General features: G+C 36.4%; 2 protein-coding genes across 2 annotated transcripts; both read left to right on the top strand.

The window, feature by feature from the left end:
• Positions 1–19,594: 19,594 nt before the first annotated feature.
• Positions 19,595–20,089, top strand: LOC147508501 (uncharacterized). The gene has a single exon (XM_086597188.1). It carries the CDS (start codon positions 19,595–19,597, stop codon positions 20,087–20,089), a length of 495 nt encoding a protein of 164 aa, XP_086453314.1.
• Positions 20,090–20,167: 78 nt separating this feature from the next.
• LOC147508500 (ATP-dependent DNA helicase PIF1-like) lies at positions 20,168–21,205 on the top strand. Its single transcript, XM_086597187.1, has 2 exons — positions 20,168–20,492; positions 20,580–21,205. The coding sequence occupies exons 1-2, from the start codon at positions 20,168–20,170 to the stop codon at positions 21,203–21,205; spliced, it is 951 nt and encodes a 316-aa protein (XP_086453313.1).
• The last annotated feature ends 4,819 nt before the right edge of the window (positions 21,206–26,024 follow it).

Here is a 26,024-nt window from a genome sequence, read left to right as displayed (position 1 = left end):
TTGAACACGTTGACTTCGACAGAAAGGCTCCCTGAAAGACAATGTCATTGAACCGTCCCGATAATTTATGAGAGCGTTAGCAGTTGCAAGAAATGGACGTCCCAAAATGATAGGAATTGAGTCACAGGCTACTTCGGTATCTAGAATGACAAAATCAACTGAGTAGTAAAAATGTTGGGCCTTGAGTATGACGTTTTTTACTATGCCATTTGGGTACTTGATGGAGCAATCCGCGAGTTATAGAGTCATATTGGTAGGTTTTAATTCATGAAGACCTAATTCCTTAAATAAGTAGTATGGAAGTAGATTAACACTGGCGCCTAGGTCTAAAAGTACAATAATAGGTATACTTGTCCCAACGCGTGGTACGTACGGTTAATCGACACGGTCTTTGTATTTAACCACACCATTGGTAGTAGTAATCGAGAGAAACTACTCAGTAAGGAATGCTTGTTGAGGAACATTTGTATGTCATTTGTTGGTGCACATGTCCTTCAAAAACTTGGCATGCTTGGGCAAATGCTTAAGCGCATCTAGAAAAGGTAGGTTTATAGTCAAATTTTTGAAGGTTTCACGGATCTTATCGAAATGTTCGTCAGGTTTGTTCTTTACCAAATGGGCAGGGAATGGAGCTTTTGGGCAGAATCGCGTATATGGATTAGTGGCGTCTTTCCTTAGGGACGTGGGTGTAGATTTGGAAGGAACAAATTCGTCCACTATAGGTTGCGAGGTAGGAGTTGGAAGGACGTCAGCCGTGGCTTCCGTTGATTCGACGTCTGGCATACGTATGTGATTGTCGATGGTTCGGCCAGAACGAAGAGTGGTAATGGCATTTATCTCACCCTGGCTTGGATTACTAGATCCTGGTGCATTGTTGAGTTCAAAGGCAGTGTTTGTGGGCTTTGGGTTTGGAACTGGTTGGCCTGAAAACACATCCTTTTGATTTTTATCCTGTGCTAACAGCTGAAGAGACTATTGGATAGATGCTAGGATTTGATTTTGTTGATTCATGTAAGTCATAAAAGTTTCAGCTGTTTTATCTGCAATGGATTGTACAAGTGGAGCAGCAGGAACAAGTTCACGGTTATTGTTTATGGGTTTATTTTGGTAGCCATATCCTTGATTAGCAGAAACAAGGCTGTGGTTGTTTTGGTACCCTATATTTGCGTTATTAGGAAAATTACCTTGCCCTTGCTAGAATTTTGGAGGATTTCCTTGACGGTAGGAATTGTAGTTTGCAGGTGGTCGTACAGGAGCATTGTTAACACCCGAGGAGCTTGTTGTTGGGCAGGGGGGCCCCAAGCCAAATTCAGATGTTGTCGCCAAAGTGCATTAGGGATGTTGAAAGCACAAGCCTCTTCGGATGGTTGGGGAGGGCACTCGTATGTTAAAAGACAATAAGAATTGGGGTGCTCAGGACTTAAGCAAAGAGGACATGGGGAAGCATTGGCAGCCATGACTTGTTTGTGTTTTTGATCATTCACTTGAACCATGAAAAGAGCATCGACCTTTTTGGTTAGGGTCTCGATCAGAGTTTTTAATTATTCCGGATCGGGTTTGACCTCCAACATAGACGTAACTTTGGTAGGAGTGTCTTTAGAAGATCTGGAAGAATCAGTGTTACCCCAATAGGTGCTTTCTGAAGCCTGTTTCACAAGAAAAGTGTATGCTTCAGTAGTGTCTTTGTCCATGAAACAACCGCCGTTCATGATAATTAATGTTTCCTTTTGATAGTCAGAGAGACCATTAAAGAATGAACGTACTAAGATAGTGGTGTCAAATTGATGATGGAGGACATTCGAGAAGCAGATCAGTAAATCTGCTCCATGCTTCCGAAAAGGATTCATGGGGGTGCTGGCAAAAGAATTGAATCTTCTGAAACATTTATATAGTTTTCTTCTGAGTATAGAACTTTATCATGAATGCTTGTATGAGTTTGGCCCATGTGTCAATGGAGTGCGGTGCTTCGCCTGCGAGACAAACTGAAGCTTTATCAGCTAAGGTGAAGGGAAACAACCTAAGCAAGACTTGTTTGTTGGTAACGGTCGGATGGCGGAAAGTGGTGACTACTTGTTGCATCCGATGAAGGTGATTGTACGGCTTTTCATGGTCTAGACCATGGTAAACAGGTAACAAACCGAAAATGTTTGGCGGAATATGAAAATCTCCTGCAATCTCATCGAGTTTAATGTAGGAAGCAGGTCCTTCTTGTAAGGCAGTATAGAAATCCGAAAGGGGTTTCTCAACAGTAGGATTTTCCTGAGCCATAACTAAAGGAGATAATAGCAACGGAGATACTTGACGAGGTTGGTTTATGGAGGAAAAACTATGTCTAGGAGATAACTTAAGCAGTTATTTATTGTATTTCTGACGACGATATGTAAGTCATAATTCCTTATTAGTACCAGACCGTAGTCTCATACAAACACGAGTTTTAGTTCTAGGCTCATAAGGAACAACTTATGACAGGAGGATTTAGAATTAAGGAAGGTTGGAGGTGAAGCACGTCTTCCTGAGCTGTTGCTAACTTGAGCAGGGAAGCTAGGATAACGTGTGAATATTCCAGCAACTAGGTCACCTGAGAGAATTGAGGGAGGTTGTCCGTGCTAGCACGTTCCTTAATTAGGCAACCTCAATCTTCCAAGTTTCCTAGTCACTGATGGAATAGGATGATGATTTATGATGGTGTATTATGCGGGATATTATTAAGATGATTATGATGAAATTTTAATTATTAGGAGTTTTTTTATTTTTTATTTAATCATTATTATTATTTTTTGTTTATTATTATTTTTTTAATTTTTAATTATATATATATTTTTAATTTTTTTTAGTTTACGTAATTAATGTATTATGGAGACGTTATTGGAACATGCAATTAAAAATGATAGATGCCAAAATATAAACTAAACATACAATTAACACATGCTAGTTTTACACAGGAAGTCTACACATGTAACTCTATATTACTTATACGTGAATAGAAATATGTCCTACACATGCAATAATCAATAACTACTGATACGTGCAACTATATGTGAGCTAGGGAAATGTTGAGAACGAACTCATGCAAATGAATACCGCGTACATGAATTGATGTAACATACACATACAAAAATATTCTAAGCAGGTGGTTTAAAATTACCCATACATCCAAATATATTAGAATCATATAATTGCATTAACGTGAAGATGTAATGACTAACCACATTTACATGCAAAGAGTTCTCATGCCAACACACAAACATGCGAGGTAAAACAGGTTATAGCAAACAACCAAATAATATCATCGACAAAGTTTGAGGAGTTTAAGAATTCGAAACCTGGCATCCCGCAATTCCTCATATAACGATCGAATTAACTCCCGAGCTTGTGAACTTACTGGATGGTGGATAAACAGGACTAGAGAGTCCAAAATAGTACTGAGAAAGAAAGTGGCCTATACATGAAAACCGGAGTGTTGATACTCTAGGTTAGTCTCGTGCGTTACTTTTTCAGTCTCGTCTGAGACTCTTTTATTAGTTCAGTACTTCAACTTTCTACGGAATACTTAGACTGTACTAATAAAAATAAACAAGATATGGTTCACATATATCTGTTAGTAGAAAAAGTTGGGGTAAACAGGTATGTAACACGTTAGTATTGCAAAAGAAATGGAAATAAAAAAGATGAGGGGGTAGGGGAGGGGGTTTTTGTTTAATGTATTCCAATTATTACGTTAAATGTCCAGAGTCCTTCGGCATCCAGCGGCGCCATTTGATAAAACATTAATTTCACATTTTGGTTTTATAGTCAATCATTTTCAGATCGGATGTATAATCTACACCTAGTTCCTAAGTAGTGATTCTAGAATATTAAAGTGTCAATCCGGATTCTCACACGAGCAGCATAACCCTCCCCTTGGGGGGGGGGGGCATTAGCTCATGGTCATTGGAGGAATAATTAAACTTGTTGTATAAAATAAATAAGTAAATGTAGAACAAGAATTAAACTTGAAAAGAAATGACTTTAATTAAGAAGAAAGACTTACAGTACTGAAGTTGCTGGAAGGGAAAATGACGGAATGTAAAGCTACAGACTATAAACTAAAACTAACTAACTAATGAGCTAAAGCTTGAGCGTAAAAGTTGAGGAAGGTAAGGTCCCCCTTCATATATATAGGCTCCAGACCCTTCACGTGAAACCCCCTTCATTTAAGTTTTGGCCTTTTCTCAAATTGAATCTTTCAAAACTTTGAAATACAAAGTTTTATCTTGACATGATTTACTTTGGTTTTTGTCTTTTTCTCATTTGTATAACTTTTCAAGTTTTGTTTACAAAACAAAATTTGCCTTTAATGTTATGTTCTTTTGTGTTTTATTTTTGTCCCTTTGCCCAATTCAATTAAAACATTGAATTGATATGTGTCTTTTCCTTTTGCATGGTGGAAAAAAATTGTGACCATCACTTGCCAGCTGCCTATGCTGACTCGTCATGCCTTTTGGACCCGCAAAGTGGGTCCACGTGGTGTGTCCAGTGGCGGCGCCGATTTTGGCATTTTTACAACTTTCTATCTTTGCATAGAGTTAAATTAAGCCACAGTTTGCTCTGGCAGTTCACTAGCAAGTCGGCGGCCCGTGTTTGAAAGATCGAGCCGGAAGTTTGTTTGCTTCTTTACATGTGGACCCGTTCTGCACTGGTTTTGTTCCTTTGGAAACTTTGGCTCTAGTCAGACTTTGTTGGGCTTCACTAAAGGCTGAGTGGGAAGACTTCAAGAATTCCAGTATTCCCGTACTTCGATGCATGTTTTATTATCATATTCACGTTAACTGCAGAAACCTACAAAAGTACGAAAATATAATTATTTCATGATTATTAAACACATAATTGACCAAAATGCTATGTCTCTCGGGGTTTAATATTACAGTTTTGGGTGCTTATCAGCAAGCAGGCTTTTGAAACTTTAAAATTCACTTTAACATCTACACCGATTATACAGCCTCCCGATTGGTCTAAACCTTTCAAGCTTATATTCGACGCTAGTGATTATGTTGTTGGTGCTGTGTTAGGACAAAAACTAGATGATAAGTCGACTGTAATTTATTATGCTAGTAAAACTTTAAATGATGCTCAACGAAATTACACTACTATTGAAAAGGAATTTTTAGTCGTGGTTTATGCTTTAGATAAATTCCACCCTTATTTGGTTGGTTCTAAGACCTTAGTCTACACCGACTATGCAGCTTTTAGGTACCTTCTCGCCAAAAATGATGCTAAACAGAGATTGATCCGATGGATTCTTCTCCTGCAAGAGTTTACCCTAAAAATTAAGGATAAATGAGGAGTAGAAAATGTGGTTGCAGATCACTTATTTAGACTTACCAATGACAGTGATAGTGATTCAGAGTCCATACCGGATTATTTTCCTGATGAGCATCTTTATGCTATTTTTTCTACACCATGGTATGCTGACATTGTGAACTACTTAGCTTCTGATATTATTCATGATATTTGGTCCAGAAATGAACGTAAGAGGTTTTTGGTCCAGAAATGAACGCTATACTACTGGGATGAGCCCTACCTTTTTAAGTATTGTGCGGAGCAGATTATTCGTCGTTGTATTCCCCAGTGGGAATATAATGAGGTGTTATCCTTCTGCCATAACAAAGAGTGTGGTGGCCATTTTAGTGCTATGAAAACGGAGGCTAAAGTTTTTCAGTGTGGTTTTTATTGGCCTACCCTATTTAAAGATGCCTAAGTTCATTGCAAGACGTGTGTTCATTGTCAACAACTTGGGCGTATTACTAAACGTAATATGATGCCTTTAAATCCCATTTTGGTGGTAGAAATTTTTGATGTATGGTTCATTGATTTCATGGGTCGTTTTCCTGTTTCCCACGGTTTTGTTTATATTCTTGTTGCCATGGACTACGTTTCAAAATGGATAGAGGCCATGGCTTGCCGTAGCAATGACCATAAAACAATTGTGTATTTTGTTAAGGAATATATTTTAGGTCGGTTTGGCATTCCTAAAACCATCATCAGTGATGGTGGAAAGCATTTTTGCAACAGAGTTGTTGCTTCTTTAGTTAAAAAGTACGGAGTTACCCACAAGGTGGCAACTCCTTATCATCCACAAACTAGTTACCAGGTAGAAGTCTCTAATAAGGAAATAAATAAAATATTAGAAACAACAGTAAATCCTGATAAGAAAGATTGGTTTAAGTGTCTTACTGATGCCTTACGGGCATATCATACTACTTTTAAAACTCCTATAGGTATGTCTCCCTTTAGACTTGTGTTTGGAAAACCTTGTCACTTGAATTAGAGCACCGTGCTATGTGGGCTATAAAAATCTTTAACTTCAATTATGATGAGGCAGGTGTTAGATGCAAATTGCAATTAAATGAGCTTGAAGAAATCCGTAGTGATTCTTATGATCTCGCGAAGGATTATAAAGCTCACATGAAACGAGTTCATGATAAACAAATTTTACGTAAGGAGTTTGTGGTTGGTCAAAAGGTCTTGTTTTACAACTCCCGTTTGCACATTTTCCTTGGAAAATTAAAAACCCGTTGGTTTGGTCCTTTTATGGTCACTGAAGTCACCCCTTACGGGGCAATCATCTTGTTAAATCCCAAGGACAATAGTACCTTTAAAGTTAATGGCCAACAATTAAAACATTTTCACTAGTTATTGTCCCCAGATGTGGAGGATGTCCTTTTACAGGACCCTGTCTATGAGGACTAACCTTTGTTGTTGGTGTACTTCCTTTCATTTCCATATTTTGGTTAATGCACCATTTAGGTAACTGGGCCCTCCCTTTGGAGTGTGTGGCTGTAAGTACCGGATCGTAAGTCTACATTTAACATAATTCACATTTTCCACTCTTGCATGTTTTCTCGGGTTTTGAGTTATGTTTCTCTATGGTGTGAATTATGTCTTTATGTCTTTATTGTTTTCCTTTATTTTACAACTTATTCATAAAAAATAGAAATGTTAAAACCATAAAAAAAAATGTAATCTAGCAAGTCTCGGGAATCTGACTTTAAAAGACCCACGTGTTTAAACAAATTTTGTAAACCCTATTTTCAAAATTTGTTTAGGGGTGGGGTGTTGGTCTTTCCATTCTTCTTTGCTCAACTTTCTATTCCTGTTGTTTATGTCGTTTAGTCATATTTTGATTTGGGTTGACACTATCTATGAGTTTAGATTTCTTATACATACATAACTTATGTCATGCACGCATTTTGAGGTGTTTTCCATTTTCTTATATGTCAACCATGGTTAAATTTGAGTTTTTTTTTTTTTTATAGATCATTGGATTGTACTCTCTTTGATGATCATTTTCATAGCCCATTTGCAAAAATCGGATAGTTAACGAATCGGAAATTTTAGTTTTAATTTCACGCGGCTTAGGACAGAATTGGCATTTTCAAATTTGTTCTAGGCTTGGGCCCAACTGGTTAAATCCATGCGTTTAAATTTGTTCGCATTCTTCATTTTCTCCCCACCTCCAAGAACATCATCGAACCATAAAAAAAAATAAAAATAAAAAAATAAAAATAAAAAAATAAAAAAATCCAAAAAGTCACGCACCCACTCCAATTTGTTTCAAATAGAGTTCAATTAGAAATTCTCCCCACCTTGCAATCCACCCAAATTCGAATTCCAAACCCCAATGGCTTCCCAAAACCAAAAAATTCTTCGTAAACAAGCTTTTGTTTCTAAACAATTTTCACCCTTTTATGATACTGAGATGATTAGTAGGGGGTGGAAAGGGTTGCGGTATTCGGTGAATGATTTTTATCACACCGATTTGGTGTTGAATTTCTATAAGAAGAGGGAGATTGAGGGTAGGAAGATTTTTGTGAAAGTGAATGGTACGAGGAGAAAAGTGTGTACAACTATGTTGACTATGATTCTGGGCAAGACACAACCTCGTAATCACAATGCAGGAATCGCAGTGGGGTGGAATCGAGGCATTAATGAAAGAAATTGTATTTGAAGGACATTACAATGCAAAATCACATTGTGTTTGACAGTCGTCTCTGAGAACCAACCAGCTGGTTGTAGCTCAGTGTCTTGGTAAGAACATCATTGGCACCTCGAAAGTTAGTGACATCGGTTCATCTTGTCTACACGTCCTTTGGGTCCTTCAGGAGAAGAGCTATGAGTTTTGCATCCTCGACTTTTTGATTGCTGAGCTTAGAAGCGTTGGAATATATACTGCACCCTTCCCTGTTTTGATTACTAAGATCATGCTGCATTTTGGAGCTGTTCCGAAAACTCAGCGGATTATGTTGAAGTTGCATGCAAATGCAAAGATTTATAAAGACTATATTCAGAGGAAGTGGAAAGTGCCTTAGGATAGGGGTATCGAGACTGAATCGAGTGAAGAGAATGAGGAAGACATGGCATGTTTTGAGGTCGATGCCTTGGAAAAGGCTACTTCTGATATAGAACGCATGGCATTGCTTCATCGTGGCCTGCGTTAACATCCATCAAAATTTTGCAGACCCCAGTGCTAGGAATCGGGAGCTCCAAGCTAACATGGAGACCTTAGTCTAGCGAGATAAGGAGCGTGAGGAATCCATGAACGCATATATAGAGGGACAGAGGAAGTTCCAAGTTGAAGTTCTTCGATGCTTGCCACCTGATGGGTGTTCTTCTTTGGATACCTCTGTGAAGCATGAGCATCGTCGGTGTAGGACGGACGACTTTGGCCCATCCTCGTCTCGTGGCTAGTTTTTGTTGTGTTAAGACTATTTTTCTTGTTTTTAGTAGATTTTGTTTCCTAATTGTTAGTTAAGTAGTTAATATTTGGATTTTGTAATTGTTATTTCATTTTAATTTAATTTGAAGTTATTTTAGTTTTCGACATATGCTATGTGTTGTATCGTGAATCCCACCCTTTCAACTTCTTTGGGGGTGAAATTATTTATTTAGAAATGCCTATAATCATATCCACGTATTTTGTTGTCGAATTTATTGCTGGTTTGATTATGATTGAGTTATGTGAGAATGTTGCTATTTTGGTGTTGCTAGAATTGGCAAGTGATGTTTGGTGCAACCTTAAGGAGTCATATGTAGATGATTGCTATTTTCATTCCAGCCAAAAAGCTATTGGTTTGGTTTTGGAGTATGCCTATTGTCTATTTCTATTTTGGATTTAAAACTGTCTTATTCCATCATGTTGCCTTAACTAGTTGGAAAACTTGTGAAACTTAAAAACTAGTTCTCTATAAAACCTTGGTGCACTCGCACTTCACATCACACCTCTCACTTTGCATCTCTCACTTTTCCTTTGAATTTTTCACTTCATAGCACTCATCATACTTTCGGCAATGCACGCCGCCTCTTTTTTGCCTATACCGAGGCCTGCCATAGGCTAAAAATCATCGGACATCGAGCAAGGCAAGAGGCGCCAGCATGCCTTCACCACCTCAGCAGCCACTTTCAATTTTGATTTTTTGTAGGTTCTTCCTAGGTTGCTTCCAGCAGTTCTAGAGTATGTTGTGTGATATGAAGCCTCCCCAGGTTATACCAGAGCAGTCCTTCGAAGATTTTCTTGGAAGCGAGACCTATGGAGGATGGTTTCGCAAAAGGATCGTGCAGTCAAGATGGTAGAATTTACTGGTAAGTCCTGATGACTCGTACTCACCTAAACTTACTGAATATTTCTATAATAATTATGAGTTCTTTTATAGACCAGATGGAGAACAAATGTTCTCTGTCATAGTTAATGATACGACAACGAATTTCAGCAAGTTTTTGTTGCCTTTGCTGTGAAAATGCCTATGCATATTCTTAAAACCTCATGGGGATATCAAACTAATAATGTATACCTTTATAACTATGAGTACTTTCACGAGACTTATGGGGCAAAAATTTTTCGTATAGAGGACCGTGGGCAATATAATATAGCCCTTGGTAGCATGTCCCTGAACGTAAGCACTACCATGTTCTTTATCATGATGAACATCTTAGGGGAGTGACGGTTTTCTTCTGCGACTCATGCCGCTGGTGACGTTTTCCTTGCTTTAGTTGAGGGACGTTTCTTATATGACATTCCCCAGGTTTTACTGGCTAGTTTAGCAAGAGCTCATAGTATGAGGCATAAGTACCTTCTTATGCCCGTTTTAGTTTGTCGCATCATGCGTTTCTTTTTCCCTGATTTTTGTACCCGTTTTACGGATTGGGTTGGGGTTAAAATTATGAGACCCACCAATTGTATTGTTCATTCGTTTCATGTTATGACTTGGCCGGGATGGAGGGTACACCCTCATTGGGTAGCTCCTTACACCCTATCAGACCAAGTAACGCTTGACATATTAGCGCAGGTTGATGATACAAGGAGAAAGGCTTGGCAACTTATCGTGGAGTGCCAAGATGCAAAAGAACCTCACTGCTGTATTGAGGAGGAGGACGACGAGTAAATGCGGGATATGAGGTAAGTATGTTTTATTTTTGTTCGTGTCTGCTTATGTCTCAAGCAATTTACTTCTTGTTATCCCCATAACGGGTGGAAATCGTATAGAGTTGTGTCTGTCTTTCTTTACCTATATTAGTATGTTTTAAATTTGTTTTGCAAGTGTTCTTCAATTTTCACACGTTCCAATGGTATTTCCTAACCTTCTTATTTTAATACTTTGAGGACAAAACATGTTCTTATTTGGGGGTGGCATAGAAACACGCATAAATTAAGGCACCTATTAGGATAATATATGTATAATATGAACTTGTTTTATAGTAAAAAAATCAAAAAAAAAATCATAAATATAAATAAAAAGTTTATGTTATACACTTAGGAATATTGGTATTGTTTCTTTCTATATGATGATAATAGTCTAGATATTTCACATTAGTTCTTTTATTAGAATAGTTTTTAGAAATTTAGGTTAATATGTAGGTAATAATCATTACATCTTTCTACAAATATATTGCATGAGTATCTATGATTGTTTGGCAGTAAGTTTATGAAATCTAGGCTAGAGTACTTATTTTACAAATCCTATGAGAATATAGCCTAAAGCCTTATATGAGTGAAATATTTGAGAAATGACACAAGGGAGAAGTAAATTCCGAATAGAGAAATCACACGTCCACTAGTTGATCCACTAGAGAAATCACAGTGTGCAGTGATCCACTTACTTGATCACTATACCATATCCTAAGCGAGAATTTAGGCCCTCTTTGGATCGATATAGTCAGAAATTCAGACCTATATGAAATTATTTCCACTAGTTGCCCCTCTGAGTCTTTCTTTAGCCTTTCATAAACCGCAAATTCTTTACCCTTTTACAAAACAAAATAAAAATAAAAATCAGCCTACCCATTTTTGAATGAGTCTGAGAATAGAGATGAAATGAAGAATAAGAAAGAGAAAGACCTGTGAAACCAAGAATTTGTTAGTAGCTTCAAATAAGAAAAGAAAGTTTCCATCCAAAGAAAAGAAAAGAAAAGAAAAAGTTAGAACTCCAAAAACAGAATCAAATGAGTCAAAAGCCAAAAGAAAACAAAAATGGCTAAGGATGGAAACAAAGTGTAAAAGCAAAGTAAAGAAAAAGGTTTTCTCTAGTTACATAATATGAATACTCTATTATCTCAGACTGGTTCTTTTTGAATATCCATTTTCTTCATTCTTAAACTATCACATAATCCCCGCAACACCTAATAAAGACTTCTAGCTCAATTAGGAATATGTTAGTGTTATAGTAAGTGGCAGATGTGTTTGATCAACTTCAACTTCCTTGTGTGTCATTGAGATTGTAAGGTAAAGTGTGCTCACTGCACACTGGAGTGAGCAAAACTTGAGTGGAAAAATCAGAGTGGTTTTTGTCTTGACATATATGTGAGGACCTACTTAAGGACGCTATTCCAAAGTTTCAGAAACGGACCTATTATTGCATTTCATAGCATAGTTCATTGTATATATGTTTATTTGTAGATGATTGATTATTATGCATGTATTAGCTTAGATTTCGACTTGATTATTCCGTATTCGTTGCTAGTGAGATGTATATATATCTGAGGATAAAGTAGGAAACATTATTTTTATTTCTTAGTTATTGTAGTATAGATGAAGTTTGTGACTACCTTCTCTGAAAAACTCTCACGAGGCTATAACTCGTCCACTAGGGAATTCTTAGTGGTTTAAAGCCTTATTGCATATGGTCAATGCAATCGCACTCAGCGAAATGAGATTAGTTAGAACTCCATTTTTGGTCACTTATTTTAATTTCTTATATTTGCTTGAGGACAAGCAAAATGCTATTTGGGGGTGGTTTGATATGAGCCCAAAACTGTAGTTTTAACCCTTTAATAACATTACATTTAGACTAATTATGTGTATAATAAATATGAGTTAGTACTGTTTACGTGTGTTTATGTATTTCAGGCATTGGAGTCAAATATGTGAAGAAACATGTCACTTTTGTGAGATAAAGGAGCAAAGGTTGGTTGCTAAGAAGTTCTATAATTAAAAACCAAGATTCAAGGAGAAAAAGCCATTTTAAATTCCGGTTAAAGCTGAAAAGTCAAAGTCAACGTGAGCAGAAATAGAGTAGAAAAGTCAACATAACTTCTATAGACCGTATCTTTGGACTCAGACCTCGGAATTGGGCCTATTATATGTCAAAACGACCGGCTCATAAAGACCTTTCTAATGATGTAAGATTTAATGAAATTAGAGGATCAAAAGTAGATTAAAAGGCTATTTCAGTAATTTCTAGTAGAGAAACCCTTTTTAGACTTGTGTAATTAGGTTTTGGGCTTGATTTAAAGGCCCAAAACATGGCTCCAAAGCCTATGCACGAAAATATAGACCTAGCCTCTCTTATATAAAGAGGACTAAGACATATAATTAAATATACTTAGACTTAGATAGATATAATTAATTAGAGATAGATAATTAGATTTAGACTTAGTTATTAGTTTAAACCTTAGTTAATTATTGTTCTTCATTATGTCTCCTTTTTATATATCTGTATATGATAGTTTAATGACATCTAGCTAAACCTCCATTAGAGGGGTTTGATGAAGCTTGATGAAGACTTGATATGTTAGTTAGAATTATTGTTTGTTAAGAGTTTCACTCTAGGAGGATAGTTGATTCGCAATGAGAATGGGTTGGACTTCCTCACTTGCTAATTATTAGTTGGTAGAGATTGCCATGAGTAATTAGGGATCAACACTTAATCTTATTTGATTAGAACTGTATTAATCGACACTAGCATATTAGGAATACATCAAGTGGATTCAAATCTCCCTAATTCGTTTTTCATATTCACATTTCAATATTCTATTATCATAGTATAAGTTAAACATCTTATTTAAATTCAATTGCCATATTAGTGTAATTAAATTCATTACTCTCAACGGTTTTGTTAGTAGCGATTAAACTAGCGAAAACTTACATTTAAAGGACTAGGAGTGGAACGAATTCTCTACTCCATTTATTGCATGATTCAAGAAAGTAGATAACTTTGATAATTAAGACAGTAATTACTATAATGTTTACTTCTGCTTAAGTTTAATTAGTTAAGTAGGAGTAAACAACAGTTTTTACATTTATCACCACCTCATGAGGGTTCTTCTTCTGATGACTCTGTGAGGCATGAGCGTCGTCGGCGCAGGACGGATGACTCTGGCCCATCATCGTTGCGTGGCTAGTTTATTTTGTATTATTGTTGTGTTAATACTTGTTTTCTTGTTTTTTGTAGATTTTGATTCCGAATTGTTTAGTTAAGTAGTTAATATTTGAATTCTGTAATTGTTTTTTTTTTTAATTTTGAAGTTGTTTTAGTTTCCGGCATATGCTATGTTTTGTATCATGAATCCCACCCTTCCAACTTATTTGGGGGTGGAATTGTTTATTTAGCAATGCCTCTAGTCATATCAATGTATTTTTGTCAAAATATTATTGCCTGCTTGATAATGATTGAATTATATGGGAATGTTGCTAAATTGGTGTGGCTAGAATTAGCAAGTGTTATTTGGTGCAACCTCAATGAGTCATAATTAGATGATTGCTATTTTAATTGCAGCCAAAAAGCTATTGGTTTGGTTTTGGAGCATGCCTCTTGTCTAGTTCAATTTTGGATTTAGAAATGTCTCTTTCCATCATGTTGCCTTAACTAGTTGGGAAACTTGTGGCACTTAGAAACTAGTCCTCTATAAATCCAGGGTTCACTCTCAACTTCACATTACACCTCTCACTTTGCATCTCTTACTTTACCTTTGATTTTCACTTCATAGCACTCATCATATACGGACCGCACACACCCTCTGTTTTGCCTACACTCAGAGCGCGCGCATCCTGAAAACACTACACCTCTCGTCAGGCAAGAGTGCGCTGCGCCCTTCTCCTTTGCAGCCTCTTCCAGTTCTAATTTTTTTTTTAGGTTCTTCCGAGGTTGTTTCCAACAGTTCTAGAGTATGTTGTGTGATATGAAGGCTCCTCAGGTCATACCGGAGCAATCCTTCGAATATTTGCTTGGGAGCGAGATCTATGGAGGATGGTTCCGCAAACGGATCGTGTAGTCAAGATGGCAGAATTTACTGGTAAGTCCTGATGACTCGTATTCACCTAAACTTACTGAATATTTCTATAATAATTCCAAGTTCTTTTATCGACCAGATGGAGAACAAGTGTTCTCTATCATAGTTAATGATACGACAATATAGATTTCAGCAAGTTTTTGGTTGCCTTTGCTGTGAGAATGCCTATGCCTGTTCTTAAAAACTCATAGGTTTATCTATCTAATAATGTATACCTTTATAACTATGAGTATTTTCATGAGACTTATGGGGCAAGGATTTTTTGTGTAGAGGATTAAGGGCAATATAACATAGCCCTTGGTAGCCTTTCATAAACCGCAAATCCTTTACCCTTTTACTAAACAAAATAAAAAAAAAAAAAAATCAGGCTATCCATTTTTGAATGAGTCTGAGAATAGAGATGAAATTAATAATAGAAAAGAGAAAGACCTGTGAAACCAAGAATTTGTTAGTTGTTTCAAATAAGAAAATAAAGTTTTCATCCAAAGAAAAGAAAAAATAAAATAAAATAAAAAGTTAGAACTCTAAAAAATAGAATCAAAGGAGTCAAAAGCCAAAAGAAAAAGGAAAAAAATGGCTAAGAATGGAAACAAAGTGTCGAAGTAAAGTAAGAACAAGGTTTTCTCTAGTTACATAATATGAAGACTCTATTATCTCAGACTTGTCCTTTTGAATATCCATTTCCTTCCTTCTTAAACATCACCTAATCCCCACAACACCTAATAAAAACCTCTAGCTCAATTAGGAATAGGTTAGTGTGATAGTAAGTGACAGATGTGTTTGTTCGACTTCGGCTTCCATATGTGTCATTGAGATTGTAAGGTAAAGTGTGCCCACTGCACACTAGAGTGAACGAAACTTGAGTGGAAAAATCAGAGTTTTTTGTCTTGACATATATGTGAGGACCTACTTAAAGACGTTATTCCAAAGTTTCAGAAATAGACCTGTTATTGCATTTCATAGTATAGTTCATTATATATATGTTTATCCTTTGATGATTGATTATTATGCACGTATTAGCTTAGATTTCAACTTGATTATTCTATATTCATTGCTAGTGAGATTTATAGATATATAAGAATAAAGTAGGAAACAATAATTTTATTTCTTAGTCGTTGTAGTATAGATGAAGTTTGTGAGTATCTTCTCTGGAAAACTCTCACGAGGCTATAACTCGTCCACTAGGGAATTCCTAGTGGTTTAAGGCCTTGTTGCATATGGTCAATACAATTGCACTCAGCGAAAATAGATGAGTTAGAACTCCTTTTTTGGTCACTTATATTAATTTCTCATATTTGCTTGAGGAGAAGCAAAATGCTGTTTGGGGGTAGTTTGATAAGAGCCCAAAAATGTAGTTTTAACCCCTTAATAATATTACATTTAGACTAATTATGTGAATAATAAATATGAGTTAGTACTGGCTACGTGCGTTTATGTATTTCAGGCGTTGGAGTCAAATATGTGAAGAAATATGTCACTTTTGTGAGATAAAGGAGCAAAGGTTGGTTGCTAAGAAGTTCTATGATTAAAAGCCAAAATTCAAGGAGAAAAAGCCATTTTAAATCCCGGTCAAAGCTGAAAAGTCAAAGTCAATGCGGGCATAAATAGAGCGCGCAGAAAAGTCAACAGAACTTCCACAGGCCATATCTTTGGATTCAGACCTCTGAATTGGGCCTATTGTATGTCAAAACGACCGGATTGGGAAGAGCTTTCTAACGGTCCAGGCCTTGATCTAATCAGAAGAGTATAATTGAACAAAATAGCTATTGCAGTAAGTTCTAATAGAGAAACCCTTTTTGGAGTTAAGTAATTAGGTTTCTGGCTTGATTTATGGGCCCAAAACATGGCTCCAAAGCCTATGCACGAAATTGTAAACCTAGCCCTCTCTTATATAAAGAGGACTAAGACATAACTCTCCATATACTTAATTAGATACTTAGTTAGAACCTAGAGTTAGTTATTATTTTAGTTTAAACTATTGTTTTAATTCATATAGTTCTTTCATTAGTGTTAAGTTAGTTATTTGTTCTTCATTATTCAATTAGCTTAATAAAATCCAAGTTTGTTCTTCATTATGTCTTATTCTTATTTATATATTAATGATAGTCTAATGACTTCTTGCTAAACCTCTATTAGAGGGGTTTGATGAAGCTTGATGAAGACTTAATGTGTTAGTTAGGATTATTGCTTTTTAAGAGTTTCACTCTAGTAGGTTAGTTGATTCGCCATGAGAATAGGTTGAACTTCCTCATATGCTAATTATTAGTTAGCAGAGATTATCATGAGTAATTAGGGATCAAACACTTAATTTTATTTGGTTAGGATTGCAATAATCTACACTATCATATTAGGAATACATCAAGTGGAATCAAATTCCCCTAATCCCTTCTCCATATTCACATTTTAGTATTCAATTATCATAGTATAAGTTAAAACATTTAAATTAGTTCAATCGCCATATTAGTATAACTTAAATTCATTACTCTCATTCCTTTTGTTAAAATCGATTAAACTAGCGGAAACTTACGTTTAAAGAACTAGGAGTGGAACGAATTCTCTATTCCACATATTTTACGATAATCGAGAGTAGATAACTTTGATAATCTTGCATTAAACTAGCTTTAGTTTTACTTATTCATAGCATAAATAGTTAAGAGTAGGTAAAACTATTGTTTTACGTATTGTCATATCTCTATTTTGAATTTCATATCAGTTAATACTACTCTTGTAAGTACGTCTGACATAGACTTACATTCTCAAAAAGATATTAATTATGACGAAAACCATCAAGGCCTACATCAAGTCGTGATGGTCAATCGTTCAAACATAATGAAACGACCCAATCGATATGCACTGGCCTAACGTGCGCGTAGAGAGAGGGAAAGAACTTTACAATTGCAGAGCGTTTTTCAAGTGGGAACTGCTATTTCTTCATCCACTATAGACAATGTTTTCAGAGGTTCCCAACATTCAATATTGACCCCGTCTCGCCAGATCGACAAAGGTAAAAATGTCATCGATGATGAGATAGCGATTTTACAACATCCAAATGATAGGCAATTTGTCAGACAACTGTTTGCATCACATTCTGGTGCCGAAAATATGTGTCATCATTCTCTGTGTTCTACACGAAATCTCGCTTCTGCTTCCCAACTAGGATCTTCTTCCTTGCATAATGGCGAGTAAGTATGATATATATTACTATTGGAAACTCTTTGTTTTGGTATCTTGTGGTCAATAAAATCTGATTGGTTATACTTTGAATTTCAGATCAGTTGATGCTACTCTTATGAGTACGTCTGATATAGACTTAATACGTTCTTAAAAGGAGGTGGACTTTAACCAAACCTCTGAAGGCAACGCAGAAACGTCCAACGCAGAAGATTATGATGTATTTGAGTTCGAGATCCCATCTGAGGCCCTGCCTGTTGTTCCAGATGTGTGCTATGATCTTGGCGAAATGAACATCCAATGTCAGTCTTGCTCTGCCCTCCATTGGAGAGCTGAGCAATTAACCAGGTCTACCAAGAAGAAGCCGTTATTTGGGTCGTGTTGTCTACAAGGAAAAATAAAAGTCCCTTGCCTTCAACTTTTACCCCAACCCCTTGAATCACTATTTGAATGTGGTGATTGGCAAGCAAAGGATTTCCGCCAAAACATTCGAGGGTACAATGCATGCAATGCCTTTACAAGCCTAGGTGTTAAAGCAAATGATCGTGTCCTCAGAGGCCGTGGTCCAAAATCATTTACTATTTATGGAGAATTGTGCCATAAAATTGGATCACTATTACCAAACGGTGATGTTGACCCAAAATATACCCAACTATATATTTACGATGCAAGTGCCGCTCTGGAATATAGAAGGCAACGTAATCCACATTTGTTAACAGAGGTGTTAAGTATTATTCAAGGGGTGCTTATTCAAACGAATGCATGGTCCAAGTTTTTCAAAAATGCAAATGACATCCTAAGGTCAAATGTAACTGCAGACAATAATATTCCAGCATACATACAATACACGCCTGGTACTGATCGATGTCGGTACAATCTTCCATCGACTTCTGAAATTGTCGTTGCCTTGCCTGGGGATGAAAGTAAATGTGATATGTTATGAGACATCATTCTGCATTATAAAGAAGGTGGACTGGAAAGGATAAGTGAGTGTCACCCAGCATATTCATCTCTATACTATGTGCTACTTTTCCTTAGAGGAGACCTAGGTTGGGCACCAGACCTGCGCCAATGGGATATTGCTAACAATTGTCCAAGTGAAGCCCGTTTGACTCAAGTACAATATTACGCTTATCGTTTATTTGATCGACCTACAGAATACTCATCTATTTTAAGTGGAGGTTCTCTATTTCAACAGTGGATACTGGATGCTTGGGCTGCAACTGAACAGAACCATTTGCGTTATGTTCGGATGAACCAAGACAACATTTGTGCAGATTTGTATAAGTCTTTGACAGACATTTCCAAGGAAGGATTGCCTCTAGAAGAGATCGGGCAACGTTACATTCTCCCGTCGAGTCATACAGGGAGCCCAAGACAAATGTACAAAATTTACCAGGACTCCATGGCCATAACACATTACAATAAACATCCGGATGTGTTTCTTACTGCTACAGCAAACCCAAACTGGTCAGAGATTATAAGAGCACTCAAGCAGCACAAAACTGCTTCGGACCATCCTGAAGTGGTCGCACGTGTATTCAAGTTGAAAAGGAAAGCCATAATGGAACAAATACTCAGAAATGGTGTGTTTGGCAAAGCAGTTGCACATGTATATACAATTGAATTCTAGAAACGGGGTCTACCACACATGCATGCCCTCATCTTTCTCGAATAGCCTGATAAGGTATGCAACGTAAAACAGGTGGATAAGATAGTGTCCGCAGAATTCCCCGACCCTGTCTCCCAACCAACACTTTTTGAAACTGTAAAGAGGTGTATGGTTCACGGACCCTGTGGCGCCAAGAATCCGCAGGCCCCATGCATGGAGAATGGAAAGTGTACCAAACATTATCCATGCGCATTCATCAATGAAACAACAATGGATCAAGTTGGGTATCCTATTTACCGTAGGCGCAATACTGGTAAGGAATACGAGATTCGAGATTATAAAGTTGATAACAGGGATGTAGTGCCTTACAACCCCTTCTTATTAGAAATGTTTGATTGCCATATAAACGTTGAAGTATGTTCATCAGTCCGTGCCGTTAAATACATTCACAAATACATCTACAAAGGTCATGACAGGGCAACTATGGTGATACTTGGCACTGACGATGAGATTCAACAATATATTGATGCAAGGTATGTGGGCCCACCAGAGGCAGCTTGGCGTTTGCTTGAATTTCCTTTGCATAGAGAGTACCCAAAAGTTGAAAGATTAGTAGGTCATCTTGAAGGAATGCATCATGTCGTTTTCAATGCAAGAAACACCAGGGCTGCAGTTCTTGCTAGAGCAGAAAGACAGAAATCATCTCTAACAACTTTTTTTGAACAATGTGCTCGCGATATAGAGGCCCGTACATTTACTTATTAGGAATTCCCACAGCACTATGTTTGGAAAAAAAAAAAAAATTTTTGGAAGAAGAGAGATCAGTGTTGCGCTATTGGGAGAATGTACTTTGTAAATCCAAATACTGGAGAACGTTTCTACCTCCGCTTACTCTTGACAGTGGTTAGAGGTCCTACATCCTTTTCAGATCTTCAAACTATCAACGGATCTGAATATAATACATTTAAAGCAGCATGTGTTGCATGTGGTTTATTAGAAGATGACGACAAATGGAGGCAATATCTACAAGAGGCGTCTGTAATCAACAGTGGCTACCAACTCCGAAGGTTGTTCAACATTATGCTTTTGGAATGTTCCCCCACAAGTCTTGTACTATTGTGGAATGAATTTGCAACAAGTTTCTATGATGACCTTGCAATGAAAATACGTAACACTTTCCCAATTCCTGACCCAACCGAAGAACAAGTAACTGATTAAGGTTTATATTTGTTAAACCAATTGCTTTTTGAAGCAGGACGAACATTATCTGATTTCCTAGACATGCCTAAACCCAGAAGAAACTGGAATGAAGTTACAGATAATAGACTCATTTGGGAGCAAAGACAGCTCCAACATGATGGGCTCCACGCAGAGGCCACCTCGAATGTCTCACGGCTGAATGACGAACAACATGCCGCCCATACCAAGGTAACAGATTCAGTTGTAAACAATCGGGGAGAAGTTTTTTTCTTGGATGGAGTAGCAGGGACTGGTAAAACATTTTTGTACAACACAATTGCTGCAACTTGCCGCAGTCTTGGCCATATAGTAATAACGGTTGCTTCATCTGGAATTGCAGCGTTGTTGTTGTCTGGCGGAAGAACGACACATTCCACTTTTAAAATTCCTTTAAATGTGATAGATGAAACATTCTGCAGTTTTACCAAAAACTCAATACATGTTGATCTTTTCAGAGAGACAAGCTTAATAATTTGGGATGAAGTGCCGATGCAACATAGACACTATGTGGAAGTTGTCAAAAGGACACTTAGAGATATCAGGGATAATTCAAATCCATTCGGTGGAATAACTGTTGTTCTTGGAGGTGATTTTAGACAAACCCTTCCTATTATACCAAAAGGGGTCGGGAGCAATTTGTAGGTGCATCATTGAGGAGATCTCAATTATGGCAACATGTGAATGTTGTGCACTTGGTCCAAAACATGCGCCTTGATGTGTCAGACCCTGATAATGCAAACTTTGCCAATTACTTGGTCGAGGTAATTTGTTAATTCAAATCTTTAGTTATGGTGCTTTACTATAGATATATCTTTAGTCAAATTAGAGCGACAACTAATTTTGTTTTTTCTCATTTTTTTAGATTGGAACGAGTCCTACGAAAATGGTTGAGCTGCCTACAGGCATACGTAAGTATGGCAATCAAGAAGAACTCATTTCATCTATTTATCCAAATTTGGATGTGGCTGGCATAGCATCACCAGCTTTTCTAAATGAACGAACTATACTCTGTGCACGAAACGACGAGGTCAGTGTAATCAACGAAGCAACTCTAAATTTGTTTCTTGGAGAAAAACTTTCTTACTTAGCGGCAGATAAAATCATCGACGATGCTAACAATTCTGAAAACAACGGCTCCCGTTATCCAAGTGAGTTTCTTAACTCTCTTGATCCCCCCAAGCTTGCCACCTTTTAATCTGCAACTGAAAGTTAGCTGCCCTATAATGTTTCTTAGGAATATTGCACCAAGAGATGGGCTCTGCAACGGGACACGACTAATCGTGCTTCGTTGTGAAAAAAGAGTGATTCAAGCAATAATTTTAATTGGGGTAAAAGCCGATGAAACTGTGTTTATTCCTAGAATATCTCTGTCTCCATCTACTGTTGAGATGCGTTTTCAAATATCAAGACGTCAATTTCCAGTGAGACTAGCATTTGCTATGACAATAAATAAGTCCCATGGACAATCGGTGAAGTACGTTGGCGTTGATCTACAAACACCCGCATTCACTCATGGACATCTATATGTCGCACTATCAAGATGCACATCTTCCAAGAGGATTAGTGTTCTCTTACCACCCGGTCCATCTAGCAGTACTACCAATATAGTGTACCTAGAAGTGTTGCTTTGATATTGTACAAGGGAAGACAATTTACGTTAATATATTAATTACACAAGTCTCATTCAAATAATGAATTGCGTGCTGTCAATTTGAAAGAAGCAATAATGTTTTAATCCCTATAAAGACCCTTCTCCTTTTACTTTTTTCAATTTTGTCAAACTTCATATTAAATTATAGTATGCAATAAATCATACGTCATAAAGTGTTATCCATTGATAATAATTGATCTTACATTATTTAAAACTGGCTCCATTATATCAAACCACTTATAGCATTGACACACATGCGTTCACACTGATTTTCCAAAGTTAAAGACGTTGAAGTTTTTTTTTTTTTTTTTATATTATACTTAAAAACAAATGTCAAAAAAAAAGTTGGTTTGACAAATTGATTTTTCTATATAAAATAATTCTTTTTATAGTAATGCCTTAGTAGAGCTTATGTTAAATAATTCTCCGACTGTGCTAAACAATATAACAATTTTTTGGAATCCCTCATGCGACATCCCTCATGCTTAAACTATATATATATATTGTAAAAAAAAATTAAAGAAAAAGAAAATAAGGGACACAAATATGTTTATTAAAAAAAAACTTGCGCCGCACATGCGGGTGTAACAATATAAAAAAAAACACCTTCTTATCTCTCCCCCTCTCTAAAAGAAACTCCAATCACCTGTACACACACCCATCCACCCCTAGGAGTTTTATGCCCTAAAATAATATTTATTTTCCTACATCCATTCTCATTTCTCCTAATGCTTTAATCCCTATAAAGACCCTTCTCCTTTTACTTTTTTCAATTTTTTCAAACTACATATTAAATTATAGTATGCAATAAATCATGTGTCATAAAGTGAAACGTGTGTTCTTATCCGTTGACAATAATTGATCTTACATTATTTAAAACTGGCTCCATTATACCAAACCACTTCTAGCATTGACACACATGCGTTCACACTGATTTTATGAAGTTAAAGATGTTGAAGATTTTTTTTTCTATTATACTTAAAAAAAAATGTCATAAAAAAGTTTGTTTGACAAATTGATTTTTCAATATAAAATAATTCTTTTATAGTAATGCCTAAGTAGAGCTTATGTTAAATAATTCTCCAACTGTGTTAAACAATATAACAATTTTTTGGAATTCCTCATGCTTAAACTATATATATATATATATATATATATATTATAAAAAAAAATTAAGAAAAAAAAAATAAGGGACACAAATATGTTTATTAAAAAAAAACTTGCGCCGCATGTACGGGTGTAACAATATATAAAAAAAAAAAAACCCCCACCTTCTTATCTCTCCCCCTCTCTAAAAGAAACTCCAATCACCTATACACACACCCATCCACCCCCAGGAGGTTTATGCCCTAAAACAATATTTATTTTCCTACATCCATTCTCATTTCTCCTTCTTATTAGAAACCTAACTTATCAATGGCCCAAAATAGACGAATTGTTCCTGAGCAAATTTTTTTACATAATTACAATAAAGGCATGTTCCAACCTTTTTTTGATATCAAACTACAACGTAGAGGTTGGTTACCTCTTTTACATCACCCCGATGCTGCATATTCACCGGAATTAGTTTTAATGTTTTACAATAATGGTAGATTCGAAAACGGTTGTTTTTTCGTTTGTTTGAATGAACGCGAGTTTGAGTTCACTCAGCAACTAGTTTTCGAAAGTACACACATTGCAATGAATGACAATGTATTCACACTTCAAAATTCAGCGTACGATACTATCAAAACATTGATGATTGACACGGTCATTAATGGCGAATACAACCAAGGAGCATGTTGTGTTTACCAAAACTCCATAAGGCGCAACCAACTAGCAGTGACACAGTGGTTGGCTCACAATGTAGTCAGTACATCAAAAGCATGCGACATTACGAAGACCATCCTCCACCTACTATGGGTTTTGCAGAACAAAAAGGACGAATTTTGTATGGTACAATTTCTTTGGAACACAATTACACAGGCTCGAAAGAATTCTGCTCCCCTACCAACTTTAATCACAAAAATCCTGTTACGCTAGGGTTTTTATACTTGTTTTTCTAGGCTGAAAATTTCAACGGTAGGCAACGTCGGCAGCTACAGAGCTTGTGCTGCGGCTTTTTGGACTCCTTTTGAGATACGCAATACTCAACATGAACAAAAGGACTCACCTGCAGCCCAAGTAGATTACTTTGCTGAAGATGCATTGAGGGACATAGTTAATCCTACAGTTAGTATACGTTTTCTTTACCAGGTTATAAGGGCAATGTATGAATGTTAAGGCTTCATTCATGCACAATTGATGAATTTGCAAGATCATATGGAGGTGTATGGGGAAAAACAATTATAGTTCTTGCATAATCAAGCCCAATTTTAAGAAAATTAGGCACAGATTGTGGGGAACCAGAGACAAATTTTTGAAAACCAGGGAGACCTTCAGTAGCAGGTTCTACAACGTATCGGTGAACTGCAAGCTATTGTGACTACTTTAATTCCTCAAACTTCCCGTCGTCATTGTCCACGAGATCCATCGTCATCTGATTCTGCGTCACCTTAACTACCTATTGCGAAGTTACTGTTAGTTATGCAATTTGGAAGTGTTGTAATATTTTTATGACATAAATTCAAACTTTCAAATGTTATATGTGATCTTTATGTGAGTACCAACATCTTTTATTTCGCACCGAGCTCACGTTGACAACAATACATTTAGCGCTCACATCACCCCTAAAACACATAAAACTTCAGTTAGGATAGTTAACAACACAACAACATTCATTACCACACAGACAACAATCTAGGACAAGTGTGATCGTCTTCTCATTAGGAAGCATAGGTTGGTTGCAATCAGTATATTGCATTTCCTTACTAAAACATCCAACCCAATCACATTTGAGCCACATTTCAACTACTTTGCCTGATCGATCCCAAATTTTGACCAAATACATAATGCCTCTGCAATTTTCCTCCCTACATCTTCGATTAAGGTAGGGACAAGTTGGACATGTGTGTCCTTCTTGATCACATAGCTGACAAATCTGTAAAAGAAAAACACATTGAGAAAATATTACAAATCAGTACATGTCATAATATCATCATTAAGGATTAATCATTTCCTTTAAATGAGTAAATTTGGGTTTGGTGTGGCTCAATTTTTTTCCTATGATCGATTTTGGAATTAAGTTTTTTCTATTACCTTCGGTGTTACAAATGTTCGGACAGGAGCTCCACCCATTTATGCTTAAGTGATAAACAAGATTGATAGGTACATGTACAAAGAAAATTATTCAACAATAAATTTTTGATTGAACTCTTATAGTACAACAACTGAGACAACCCCTAACGGCAAATATTTTTTGACCGTTGGATGAACATGCAGATTTATTACAAAGGAGAATTATATTGTATATGTAACATCTTTAGGGAACTATTGTACGTTGAAATGTTGTGGGTGTTATACTTTTGTTGTTCGTTCATGAATAGATTCAACCGATAAATCTTAATTGTTGTTCATTCATGAATAGATTCAACCGATAAATCTTAAGATTAAACATATATGATTGTTAAATACAATTGCGTGTATAACAAATCAAATAGATATGCTTAACTAATTTCTTATGGTCATGTTTTTTAAAATGCTTTAGCTCTTTGTAATTTGTCATGCTGTTAAATATATTTACATTTTAAAACATAAATAAATGTGCTTGACGTTTCCTTTGTGCTGCTCCAAAAGCTTTGTTAAAGTTTTAAAACTGTTTGCCAGTCTTCAACATTGAAATAAATCTGTCTGTGCCGTCTTCTTACACCGGTCAACTAGAGAATAATGGTT

Source organism: Coptis chinensis, chromosome 3 (genome assembly GCF_015680905.1).
Source record: "Coptis chinensis isolate HL-2020 chromosome 3, ASM1568090v1, whole genome shotgun sequence".
Classification (NCBI taxonomy): Eukaryota; Viridiplantae; Streptophyta; class Magnoliopsida; order Ranunculales; family Ranunculaceae; genus Coptis; species Coptis chinensis.
This window is presented reverse-complemented; position numbering and strand designations above follow the sequence as displayed.